A 13921-nucleotide genomic window follows, 5' to 3' on the forward strand; every position below is an offset into this window, starting at 1 on the left:
AGGGAAGTCAAAAGGTTTGAGAGGAAGGGGCCTTAGAGGAGGGAAGAAACATGACATCAGATACCTTTTAGCACAATTGTTCTCTTCTGACTAAGTGGCACAAGAGTTACCCATGCTCTGATCAGTCTATTGTTTTCCTTACTGGTCATTTCTTCTGCATGAGCACTTCAGAACTGATGAATCAACAACAACTTTCTTTAAAAACAGACGCTAAATTAATGCCATTAACAGCTTCTCCAGTGCTTATCACCCATACCACCTGCCAGCAGAGCCAAAAGTATTAAAGCCAAATTTCAATGTGGTGTTGGCAATATCCGTGATGCGTATTTAAGTGTTTGGCTTTCACCTATCGGGTCGGGAGAGGTAAGGTTTGCATGGCAAGACATGCTTGTGGCCAACCAGAGCCACCGGCCCAAATTAGCTTCACTGGTTCACTGACAAAGTACGAGCGGGTTTGGGAAAGCTGTCTTTGTGTTTCCATACCAAGTTGCAATTCTCTTCATTCATGTACACAGATACATGAATGTGTAACATAAGTACAGTTACTACTATGTCTGAATAGGAACCAAGTAGCTATAGCCTATAAATAATAAAAAATACATTTTTCTTTTGATAACTGACTGTAGATGTGAGGACTCTGTATAATTCAACCAAATGGTTGTATGCTGTACAGTCCTGTGCAAATATCATAAAAAAATTAATAATCCTTTTTTGCTATAAGGCTTTGACCCTACATTTTTCACAGCAACGTAACTACCATCCAGCCTGTACCATATTTCACAAGCCTTCAGTCCAAAACTTCAAACAGTCAATCCATAGTGTCCATTCGCAGCACCCTGAAGTCATATGCTCTGTCAGTCATCTAAAGGCATACAAACTTCCCCAGCTTCATCCCATCGAGACTGGTCATTCTGTTCTTCTACATCATCACCGAGCTCCTCATCGCCTTCTCCCACTTCATTTTCCTCATATTCTTCATCCCTAGGGAAATCTGTGTCCTGCACCTGGTCTGCTCCCTCTTGCCCTCCAGGTTGAGATTTATCTGCACAGTCAACACAAACTCCATAACGTCGTGATCCATGTCTTATTCCAACACTGGCTGCTAGCATGAAAATCTTCTTACACACCATACATTTATACTTTTTATCCTTTTTATGCACCTAGGGAAGAGAAATTTTAACAGCTGAAAATGTGTAGCAGGTTACATTTGCATATAGTACCAGAAAACCATTAATATTGACAATAATAACTATTAATACAAATTTCCTTTTTAGAACTCTTCCAGAAGATACCCCAACACTGTTTCAGAGCAAGAGAAGGACTACTAGGGATCTATCTATGCATTCCTCAACATACAAGAACAAGCAGGAGTTATGGTCTGTGCAAATTCAAAGAGCAAAATCCTTCTTCCATGACATCTCCCTCCCAGCACATCCAAAACCAACATCAACTTTCCAGGTCCCTTTGGTGAACTTTTTCTCCTGTGTGTGAGGCTGTGTATAAAATTAGAAGGGTATTGCTGACTACCCTGACTAAACATAAATTTTAAATCTGAATGTGGAAGTATGCTACTTGTATATTGTTGTACTCAGCAACCATGTATATTAGCTATTATCTTGGAAAAAATTAAGCTGAAGACTTTCCTTCTCTCTGGTGTCCCCACAACAGATTGCAACTAGGTGTTTAAGTATCTCACTTGAAGTCACATTGGAAAAGTTGCCATTTTAGATAAAACAGAAATTACCACCCAGATGAGGGGGGAAAAACCACAGCTGAGATAGAAAAAGTTAATTCAGTCCTGTTGTATAATCTGTACAGCTGATATATGTGTTTTCCTCAGCCTCTAGACTTGTTATGATAATGCTTCACATGAGGCAGAATGTCTGAGATTAGTTGAATGGAAAGGGAGGAAAAAAATCAGAAAGAAAATAAAAAAAAAAAAAGCATTCTGACTCCATCGGGAAAAACACACTTCAGTTAAAGGAGAGAACTGGGCTGAGCTCACACTACAGCTATTTTCACCCTGTCTGACTTAATTTCCTTCCCTGGAGGAAAAACAGTCTTCAGCTACAAGTTCTGGTCAGACACTGAAGTATCAAAATCTGAAGTCCCACTCTACTCTTCCTGGTAGACCTCCCACAGTTGCTGCCTTGTCTGGTGACCTGCAAAGGAAGAAGCAGCTGCTGAGTATTGCCACCAATGAGGTCAATGTTTAGGACACTGATTGGTGTAGCTGTTGCAGCTAAGTTCTGGCTCCAGCCTAAGTTCTTACACCTTGAGAGGTGCTCCATCCCTCTAATTAACTTGGTGGCCCTTCTCTGCAATCACTCCAACAACTCCATGTCCTTCCCGTGCTGAGGACCTCAGAGCTGGAGGCAGTAACTCCAGGTGGGGTCTCACCAGAATGGGTTAGAGGGGCAGAACCATCTGCTGGCCTGCTTTTGATGCAGCCCAGGATATGTTTGGCTCCCTGGGCTGCAAGCACACACTGCCAGCTCATGTCCAGCCTCTCATCCACCAGCACCTCCAAATCCTTCTCTGCCAGGCTGCTCCCAATTCCTTCATCCTCAGCCTTTACTGGTACCAGGGGTTGCCCTGACCCAGGTGCAGCACCTTGGAGAAGTGCAATTTACCCCACTCCATGCACTAACCTATTTTGTATATCTACACAGCGTGTTGCAAAATGAGGGTTTTTTTAAATACAGCTTGGAGAAATGTTACTACTTTCTCACCAACAATATCTCTTGTTATTCCCCTAAAACACACCTTGGATTTTATACAGTAAATGTTACAATGAAGTCTTAATTTCCTTACAGACCAGATACAAAGTACCTGCAAAATAGCCAAGGCAGATAATACTTTCTCTGGATCCTCAGATGAACAGTACTCAAGTCAAATCCTGAGTTATGCAACACACACAGGACAGGGTAAGCTGAACTGCTGATTATGGACTGGTTGAATGGAAGTCAGACAGATGTTTCCTTTCTGCATAATATACTTTTCCTTCTTTCAAAAATCTTAAAGCAGATACTATACTATAGCTTTGTATAACTGTGAAATAAGCATTTCAGAACTACCCCAAGACATTGTGCAACTGCTGAATTAACAGACGCCCTCACAGAAATAGGTGATGCAGCATTACAGAACAAGATCTGCTATTCTACCGCAGTAACACTAAACCAAAACTGCCTTTTGTTATCTACAGAAGACTTACATATAATCCACCTCCTTATCAGATCCCTTTCAAAACAGTCTTGAAATTATCAGAATTCCAGTGACCGTCTTGACTGATACTACGTTTTTTCCATCAAGAATAGAAGAGGTATAGTTATCACAGAGATGTTTATCCTCATCCATTTTAGATTAAGGTAAAACAATTTGCATTATGACAAATCATAGAACAGTGTTTCTTCTATCAAACACCTGAAACAAACAAAATCCCACACATGTGCATACTAACACACAAATATTTAAGATTACCCACCAAGGAATGTCTCTTTACATGCTCTCTTCGTGTAAACAGCTTCCCACAGATGTCACAACTGAAAGATCTCACGCCTGTGTGAATGAGCAAGTGTCTCTTTAGTGTTCTTCTGTATTTGGCTACATAATTACAGTGTGGACACTTCAACTTGTTCATGATTAAAGCAGAGGAATCGCCTACGAGATAATAAAACCATCAGGAGAAAAGACGATGAAACACACAAAAAACCATTTCAATATGTTCTGCCTGGTGCACAAAAATAAACAGGTGCCAAAACAACAAAGCACCCACATGACCTTTCATCAGCCAAATCAGGACAATGCCTGTCTCCAGAAACGACAAATGCTGGTAAGCTCTGCATGTATGATCTTGCTAGAAAAATACTTCTAACCAAGGCGTTTTTACTACAGAAGCACAGATCAATACCTTGAAAAGAAGTCTTACTTCATGAATCAGGGTAAGTTAACCACAATTTAGCAGTATTCCACTTTCTAGAGGTCACCTATACCAGAAAACGCTTTCTTCTGGATTAGAAACTCTCCAGCTCTGCAGCATTTAGACAGTTACAATCTTCTCTCCCAATATTCTATCTAGAATTACGTGCAGGAACTGTCTGCCAAGATCTGACTTGACAAATCAATAAAATAAAAAAAGGAACATATAACTAAGCAAGAATTAGTACTGACAAGAGGAGTAGGACACTAAGAAGCAGCACAATTCTGAAACAGCTAAAAAGGGAAGTTACTGGTTCAGATCTTACTTATTCTCTACCCAAAGTATATTTTTAATACTGTTAGACCAAAATAAAGGGCAGAAAAAACTTCCGGAAGTAGCAATATCTCTATTCTTCCTTATGACGGCAGAGAGCTCTTTACACATCATTGGACCACAGGTAACCATTTGCTCAAAGGACATGGGCAAAACAGATTTACTATAGCTGCCTATTACTGTGTGAAATAGGAAAGCACAGGATGCTGTGAGGTGCCAGAAGGCCACACAGGAATACAAGGATGATTTTCAGAACAGGATACTGACTCAACTTACATGCTACAGGTGAGATAATTTATGGACATAATCACAACCTTCTAGAAGCATCCAAAAAGCATTGGCTAAGGCTACATGATTATGTGCAGAGTTTCTAACGTTCCAGCTGGCAGGCAGAATGCACAAGTGCTATGTGCATGGGCCCTGCAGGCCTATACCTAGACTTGCCTCCTCCGAGCTTCAAAATCCATCATAACACGGAAGCTAAATTTTGCTACTACACAGAAGTTGACATCAGTATATTGGAGCATTATGTGAGCTGCAAGTCAACATGTCACGTAATGGCTTACGTGAAGAAAAGTAAGTTCAAAAAAGGTTTTAAACTGCTGTCTTATACACATCAACAGGGGTGCAACAGGCAGATATCAGGGCTGTAAGGCACATGGGAATTTCATGGTTTAAGACAGACCTCAGAAGACCCAGGTTCTAATCCCTTGCCTGCTAGTGAATTTCACCTTCTGATGACCCAATTTCTTCTACTGTAAACCCCAAAATATTTAAAGTAAACCATAGACCACATCCCAGTAATAGCTGGAAGTCAGAGAGAAGAGGTAAGTATTACTATTACACAGTCCTTAAATTCCTCTTTTTATTGAAGACTTCATGTGTTTTAAGGATCTAGCAACAATTATTTTAGATGTGGTAGTGGTTTTGGTATGCTTTCAGATGAAAAGTAATTACAGATAATTGCTTGCCTGAACTGACAGAAGAATGCTTAATTATGACAGCACTGAACTCAAAACCTTTACTGCAATAAAGTTTTTATTTTAATAGTGAGACGTATTCTGACATCTACTTTTAAGATTGCATTTTAGCTCTGGATCTTCATCATCCACATGTTCAATTTCAATGCTCACTTAGCTGTATTTAGGTTACGAAAGCAGGGGAAGCTAACAGGTCATTAAGATCTCAGGTATCTTCGTATGCAGGCACAATACAAGAGCTAATATAAATCATGTTCTGCTTTTACTGTTCCATAGATTTGAATTCCTTTATCTTCCTCAAAGGAAGTACTCGTATTTGCATTATCCAGAAAGTCAAATGATATAGAAGAAGATTATATAAACACTTAATCTTAAATCTCTAAACAAAATAAATAACACCAGCAGTGACACAGAAGACAAAGAACCCCTACCAGAGGCAAACACCAACCTCCCCTCCACCAGACATACTTACCATTTTCCCAAGCGTCTTTCGGCCATGACTCTGGCAGCAGTCCATACTTGAAGTCACTAGAGGTACCCGGCAGCAGTCCGAACTTGAAGTCACTGGAAGTCCCCGGCAGCAATCCATACTTGAAGTCACTGGAAGTCCCCGGCAGCAATCCATACTTGAAGTCACTGGAAGTAGCTATTAAAGACACAGTTACTTTAGCTTCCTGGGTTCTAATCAGTCACTCTGTTTAACAAAATATACAGCCTTTTTAAAGAGCGACGACATAGCAATTATAATATTAAAATAATAAAACTGCAATTGTAATATTCTGCCACATAATCTTCAATACTGAAACTAATAAATAACTGCATTCCTAATTTCTATTCAATGAGACCTTTGAACTGCACCCCACAGCACCACTTCTTCTCCCCATCCTGAGAAAAATTCTAAGTTTTTTCATACTACAGGAACTTCTATAGTAAGGATATTTACTGCCTCACTATCGTCATGACAGGGCTGAAAGGTTTTCCACTGGATTCTCTTTACAACTGCTTTGCGCAGTGACTTCATCTAGTCTACCACAGGCAGTCTAGTTGGTAGTAAAGTAAACATTTTCTACCAGAGGAATGTTTTTTTTTAATTGCCTTAAAACATCAGTGGTATATATAAAGTGCTTTAAATACTTTTATTTATATAAAGTATCCTACAGCTATGTCTAAATCATTTTCTGAATAATCATCTCCATTACTCTAACCACATCAATTCAAGAGACCATAATTACTTGGAATACATCAGCTTAAAAGACTAGTTTGCATATTCACATTTGGTCTTTAGACAAGCTCTTCATGCAGTTCACATTGTATCCTTTTTTGCTCTTTAAAAAGAGCAAAACCACTCAGAAGTGAACACTGCCTTAAAAAGATCCTTGCTTGTTTATACTTTTCTAACAAGTAAAAATGGCATCACTGAACACGGAATAACTATTACAGAGCACAGAACTATAAATAGCACATAAAGCTGCACAAGGAATTTGACAAAATCGTATTTGTGGGGTAAAGACTCTTCTGGCAAGAGTACAAATCAGTTTTGCCCCCAATCCTGGAGGTTGTTGGAAAACATGAAGTCATAAATCCATTCCTTTCCCCACAGGCAAACAGTTGTTAAATAAATGAACTGCAGTGGTAACTGGCAGATTTCCTTTTATTTGACTGAACAGTGCTTGGGTTCTCACACTGGATTCCCAATGTCACCATTGTGAAAAGTCTAGAGAAGGGCTTCATAGCAAATAGATGAATTCTTACTTTCATGCCTGAAACTGCACGTTTTAATAGTCCAAAGACTCTTTCCTTTGTTCCTGCACTGTTCATTCTAAGGGTTGTTTTGTTAAAGGTAATTCCCTTAGGGTGAACCGGAATTTGATGCAGCTAGTGAGAAGCTGCACACTGAAACTCTCACACCTTATGGTTTTACTGGAAAAGAGTACAGATTACAAATCCTCACAGCACTAGACATATACTGTAGTTCCACTTACTGCTCAGGCAGTGTGGCAGTTGGCAGCAGTGGTTTTGTCTGCAACATAAGACATCAGTTCAAAAGGATATCACTTAACAAGTAGGAAGCTTATAATTTTATCCTATCTGTTAGACAATGGCAAATGACAAGCAAAGCTGGATCATGACTACCAAACTAGGCATTCCATTGGAGCTTTTAAAAAGCAGAGCTTGACTAGATGAAGGAAGAGAAATACAAGTATTTCAGATCATGCACCTAGCTATTCAGGAAAGCAAGAAGGGGAAGAGAATAAAACTCCCTCACCTTTAAGAAACAAAACAGCGAGGAAATTTTTTTAAATTACTAACTCTAATAGCTGTTATGTCCAAAAGAGGCAAGAACTCCTTACAATAATCTGGAGCGATGGGCTCCAGCAATGGCATCTCACAACAGCTCAAGGAATAGAACACAGATACCCTATAGACATGCCAAATACACATTCCTTTGAGGTGAGCAGCAAAACTTCCTTCTGTAATACACAAGGATTAGTGAGGAAGCAGTGTTGTACAGTTCTGGGCAAGAGCAAAGATGAGTTGACTTCAAGGGTAAAAAGCCTTCAAATGAAAAGAGGCTTCAGGATCTAGCAGAGGAAAAAATAAAGCAACTTTTATAATCTATTTAAAATATTAGATTTATTTATAGGTTTTCTCCCCTCTATATAACTGTCCCATCTCTAGCTGAACAGTGAAAGGTCAGTGATCAAAATATTTTAATCGCTTCCCCCCCCCCCCCGGACTATTTGCAAGACTAGCAAACAGTCTTCACTGCTCACAGACATGGCATGCACACTGTGTACAGGCAACATTGTCCAGCTTCCTTCAGAATCAGCGTGCACCAAAGGCTGACCATAAGTAAGAGTTGTACTAAGCTGAGCACATTTCTAACACTGTCACTTTGACAGTTCCGCTAAGAGAAGACAAACTGAATTTCACTGGGAACATTTCTGCACACACCTGGTATTAAAGTCTGAGCGAAGTCAGGAGCTCAAATCCCTGCATAGTTCTACATCTTAGCATATGACTCAGCATAGAGCCAAACAAACTTAAGAGCTGTAGTCTAGTGTAGATAGTACCTACTAAATCTTTCTACCTCCAATTTGAGGAGAAGACCTACTATAACATGAAAGAACACCAGCACAGATACCACAAGAGATAACAAGTTGCTACATACACTTCTGTCTCTACATAGTACAGGACTAAGTAGATAATAATTAAACCTAAAGCTTATTCTTAGAATAATTCGCTGACCTAGAAAATCTGCTTTCTAGATTAAGCCCACATATAATGTGTTCAAACCAAAACCACAAAAAAAGGCATCTTTAATGTCTAACTACTTATCCCTCCCTACAGGAAAGACATCCCTTACATACAGACAGGGAACTGGAACTGCAATGTGTAGCCTCTACAAGCTTTCCCAAGTCAGGTAAGCTACCAGCTGCGGCTGAGCTAAGTGTAGGATGTTACAGATCCCTGTGGCTCCTGACATCATCTCCCATTCCACCTCCCACCCAGGCTACTGTCCTCTGAAACCTGCTTACAAAACTCTAGATGTAGTTCATCATGACCTGTTCTGGTCAACTTAAACCCAGATGATTTTGATAGCAGACTGAAAGGAACTCTGTATGCAGAGTTGTACTGGTAGACTGGGGGTGGGGTGCAAAAGAGGAAAGTATAGAAAGCAATAATGCAGATCCTTTTTTTAAAATAGCTAATTAGAAGCAATAATATCATGTATCTCCAGAGCAAGCCACCTGACCACAGCTTTCCTCTGATCTAAGAATATTCTTTTACAGTTTAGTTGATTTCTAGAGGTGTTAAGTTAATAATTCAAATGCCAATTAGCCTCAAACATTTACCCATTCTTCTAGCCCGCATGGGTGAGAAGCTACCAGTAACCTAATCTTAAAGGAGAGAAAAAAATCAACAACAAACCAACCCAAAAATAATAAAAAATAAGAATACCAATTGGCTAATTAAGTATCAGCATTAAAATTCACAAGATGTCAATCCGAGAAGTGGGAAAGGCAGTCCGAAATACAATTAAGTGGTTCTGTGGGCTCTTACACCACCAGTGAAAACTTCATGAAAGAATTTTATGTTCTACTGCATTTGTTCTCAGGAAAAAGTATATCCAGAAGCCAGACACACCCATTTTCAGTTTTGAAGGGAACAGGTAGGGGAGCATCACCAGAAAGAGAACACATCTGAGCAGAAACATCCTTACTTTGACAAGTTTTGCTCTTCTTCTGTAACCAGAAATATGCTGATTGGGGGGGGGGAAAGAAAAGGACATATTACTGAGCAGGCGATGATTAATACCAATGATAGAAGCTACTGAACAGGTCATTATAGAAAGGGATAGGGACAGAGGGTGTGCTGAGGGAGAAGATACAAAGCTTCACATTAGACACAGTTGTCTGTAGTGAACTTCTGCTTTCTTTATACATATGAACAGTAAAACCAGTGCCAAAATAAGAGAAAAATACTATTTTTTTTCCACCAGGCTTTCTGACGCTGAGTGCTCATTCAGACCAACTAAAAAAGACAGAGTAGACGGGATAAGTGATTAGGCCATAGCTCTCAAAGATCGTAAAGAAAGCAGTGGTAATCTACTGATACAATCTGGATTGCTATTAGAGAGCTGGATTTGTCGTTGCTTACGTCAGGTAACATGACAGAAGAAACAGCACTGCCAAGACTGACACACTAGGAACATGGGGAAAGAAAATACCTTGTGCTCCATTTGTTCCCAAAGTACTCCTCACACCTTTAAGCTTGCTTCCAAAAAGGGTTATTCTGGAAGCACATTACTGCTCAAATGCCTCTTGAAACACAAGGCTCAGACATATTTAAAACATTTTGCCTATGCAATCTCACTCATACTCTGTTGCTCCCAAATGCACTCAATTTTTACTATTTCTCATTCACGAAAAAATGGTACATTGCCTTCACTATAGAGTCAGATCTAGCACCAACTAACCCTGCCAGATGAACACCAACTGATGCCAAATATATCATCCACTTGCTTATCATACATTCACTGAAAAACTCCTTCCCAAGAAAGGGAAAGCTATTTTGTTGATCTCTTTCCACAAAGGCTATACCACTAAAACACAAGATACGAACTTTGCTCATCCAGTCCATTTATTAGTGGGGGGAGTTAATTGTCCTCATACACTGTTTTTATTTATGGAGTTGCTGCCATCATCATCACTATTTCATGAACGAAAAAACCCAGCACTTCATGTTGGCTTGGTTTTTCTTTTTAAGTGAATGCACTGGGGGGAAGAAAAGAAAGAAAAAACCCAAAAACATGTTTTTCAGGCAGAAAAGGCCTACAGACACCACAAAACCTTCTTTACTACAAACCCATTCACAAAAACAAAAAAAACCAAAACCAAACCCAAACCAAATTCACAACAGCAATGCATAAAACATTGCTTAAAAGTTTTATGGTCAGTAATAGACCACAACATGAGAATGCAAGGACCTGCTTGTCTTTGGGATCAGCCCTGGGAAAGCTAAATTTAATGAACAGGGAAGAGGCTGACCCTCAGATCTTGCAGTTTCTTTAGATGACTTCTAAGAACCTATGGGGCCATCAATACCCGATTGCAGAGAATGGGTCAAATAAAGATGTTAAAGGTCCATCAAGGAACTTGTATCTTTCAATCAGGGTATCAGCTGGAGATCTGAGGAAAACCTGACAGAGTCATAGTACTTTTTTTCCTTTGTAACTCAGACAGTCAAGAGAGGTTTATCTCTACTAGAAATACATACATGTCCGGGTAAGTCCATCAAGCTTGACAAAAGCTGTGACCAGCACTACATTTTCTGTAAGCAGGTTTAGCTGCTGTTCATATCCTTCTGAAAAGTAGTTGCTTACACAGCAAGCTGAATTCAAGAACACCTATGAAATAATTCAGGAACCCTCCCTGTTCCACCAAAGGGTTGTTTTCATCTTGAACTTGTTATCCTTTCCCTCACCCCCACCACAATACACAACACAGCATTATCTAGCCTGAAAAAAAAAGGTAACCAGTAATCCAGTGGCAGCTTCATAGAACTACTGCAATACTGTATACAAGTGTCCTTAAAAATCAACACGGTCAGCTCTGGAAGGCGTAAGCAATACTTCACAGCTGTGTTCTCAAGCCTGAGCATAGGACACCTGTACTCCAAAAAAACCCCAGGCTCAGATGAAAAACATTCAAGAAGTGATGAAAACTGACAAAAAACTATGAACAGACATTAAGAATATGATGAATTAGAACCACTGAGCTTTTATGAACAGGAAACAGACTACGAGCCACCAACTGACTGCACTGTGATTTTCACCATGGTAAATGGTTAATTGTACGATGGATGACAGCTGTAAACAGTAAAGACTTCTTTAGCAGATTATCAACTAGAAGGGAAAACACTGAGATAGGTGGTAACATTTGAGGTTTTAATTAAATAAACAGGTATTTTAATGAATATGGCTAAAACTGGCAAAGTCCTGAAAGAGTAGGTACATGAAGTAAGACAGTACATGCAATTTAAAATCAGTCTCAACTTCACAGAGTTTTTTTGAAGCTCGCCAAAGTGATACTTCTACAGGAAAAGTGTTAAATATAAACTCACTGGCAACACAGGGTGAGAGGAAGAAGCTGATATAACCTTACGGATACCTGTACGAAAATCACGTTCAGCAAGGAGCAGTTTAACATGTTTGCTTTACTGGGACCAGAGGGGCAGCAGATGGTTCAGAAACCATTTATTGTTTATTATCTAATACCTACTTAGCTGTACTCAACTGGAAAGCCCATTTACTACCAAATTCAAGGAAGTGGCTTTTGGGGGGAATTTTTGTAGTGAGGAGTGTTCTTAGAACAGGCTTCCTTCTCACCACATCTATGGTATTTCTTTCCCCTCACAAAAGCACCAAGCAAAACCATAACCAAGGACACAGCAACTCATTTTGCATGTAACTGAAAGCTCACAACCACAGCTGGTGTTGGTTATCCCCATCAGAACATGACAAAGCATAATAGAAGAAGTTAATTCTTTCCCTTTTAGCAACCTAAGGGACAGAACACACCTTAGCTTTCATCATAAGAATTTGCTATTCTTTATTTTTCTTCTCACAGCATTGCCTTGCATCTATTCCAGAAGACATTTTCTTATGCATTCTTATCTCACGGTGCCTATTATTTTTGGTAGTTTTTCATCTCCACAAGAAACTTAATCCACAACTAGCAAGTTATCGTATAACCTGCAGGTTACTCTACAACTCATTCCTGACATTCTTCCAACTCTCCACTCCTCCCTCTTCCACCTTTTCTTAGGCAGAGAGGGAGCACTTGAAAGAAGAGTGTTCAAGGGTGCAATCTACCTAAGAAGCAAAGAAAAAAAAGCCAGCAGTACAGTAGGAAGAACACCAGAGGCTGAAGCACAGACTATAGATAAAGTAAGCTATGCCAAGTCCTACTTCCAATTGCTCTTCTTGTGTCAAACAATGTGCATGCACATCAGAACTTCGTAAAACTAAAGTTCTTATTATAAAAATATTAGATACGGCTTCCAAAAGAGTTCTAGCACTGACAGAAAGTGTATTTATCTACTTGAGGACACATATGCTGTGCTCTGAAAATACTAAGGAGACCATAAGTTCACAGTACTTTACAGCTCAACAAATTAAACTTTCCCCAGCAATCACAGACATTTGAATGGCTTTCCACGGGCACGTACACAGTATGGCCTAGTCCCCAGTACAGTTCTTTTCATCGAGATGCTACATGGATGTTTTTTGTAGCTTAATTCTTTAGCATAACAATGTACTGTACTGAAAACCTTGGTGATTCTATCCAAAACAAAGCCAACCAACCAAATCTCAACTAGGACTAAACTTGTTTCATCATTACTGCACTGCCCATTATCTTCCATTATTTCTTCAAGAAATCTCCACAGCACACATATAAGTTCTGCAGAAGGCAAACAAGTATTTATTTTTGTTGCTAGTAACATCACTTACTAGACAGATTCTCTGTATTTCCATCAGTAAGAGGCTGAATATCTGCCACATATAAATCACAAACAGAAATCACATGTCAAATTGTATGAGAAATTTGTATTTGTGCAGTTGAGATACAGGTCCTTAGCTCCTGCTCCAGACTCCCTGCTGCTTTTTCATGCTGCTGCAACTAGAGCAAGTGGTGTTGCCTAACACAGGCAGAGTCTGTGGGTGCTGAGGACTCAGCATCTCTACTGTCCACGGATCTAAAGGAACTTGACTTACGGCTAGATCTAACCTGGTGCTGTGGACCCAAGGCCTGTTAGCAACTGGCACGCAATAGCCATGTGCCTGAAACACAGCTCCTATTGTCACTTCAGCCAGAGGAAACCCTGAGCAGCCTAAGAAAGCTTAGACAGCAAGAGAAGATCAGGAAATGCACTTTACAAGTGCACACTCCGAAGCCGAACTGCAAAGCTAAAGCAGAGTTCAGAGATGAAGACTACAGATAAGCAAACTCTTCGACATGCTCTCAGTACAGTGTTAGCTCCTCAGCGCTGCTCTTCCCTGGAGCTGCTCCTGCTGCGCCACACTGCCTGCTAACTAACTGGAGGTATCCTGACTGTCTCCTGCTCACAAGGCAGACAGAGGCACAGCCCCAGCCCGCACTGCTGTGCTGTCACCCGCCGCCGC

General features: G+C 40.0%; 1 protein-coding gene across 1 annotated transcript in view; it reads right to left on the minus strand.

The window, feature by feature from the left end:
- Positions 1–232: 232 nt before the first annotated feature.
- ZBTB10 (zinc finger and BTB domain containing 10) overlaps positions 233–13921 on the minus strand; it is a gene marked incomplete at its 5' end in the record, with an annotated part of 16155 nt that continues 2466 nt past the window's right edge. Inside the window, 3 exons of the mRNA XM_009082458.1 lie at positions 233–1160; positions 3485–3660; positions 5705–5878. Of these exons, the coding sequence (XP_009080706.1) occupies positions 855–1160; positions 3485–3660; positions 5705–5878 (656 nt within the window). The remainder of the gene's footprint in view (positions 1161–3484; positions 3661–5704; positions 5879–13921) is intronic.

Source organism: Acanthisitta chloris, unplaced genomic scaffold (assembly GCF_000695815.1).
Source record: "Acanthisitta chloris isolate BGI_N310 unplaced genomic scaffold, ASM69581v1 scaffold9839, whole genome shotgun sequence".
NCBI classification, from domain to species: domain Eukaryota; kingdom Metazoa; phylum Chordata; class Aves; order Passeriformes; family Acanthisittidae; genus Acanthisitta; species Acanthisitta chloris.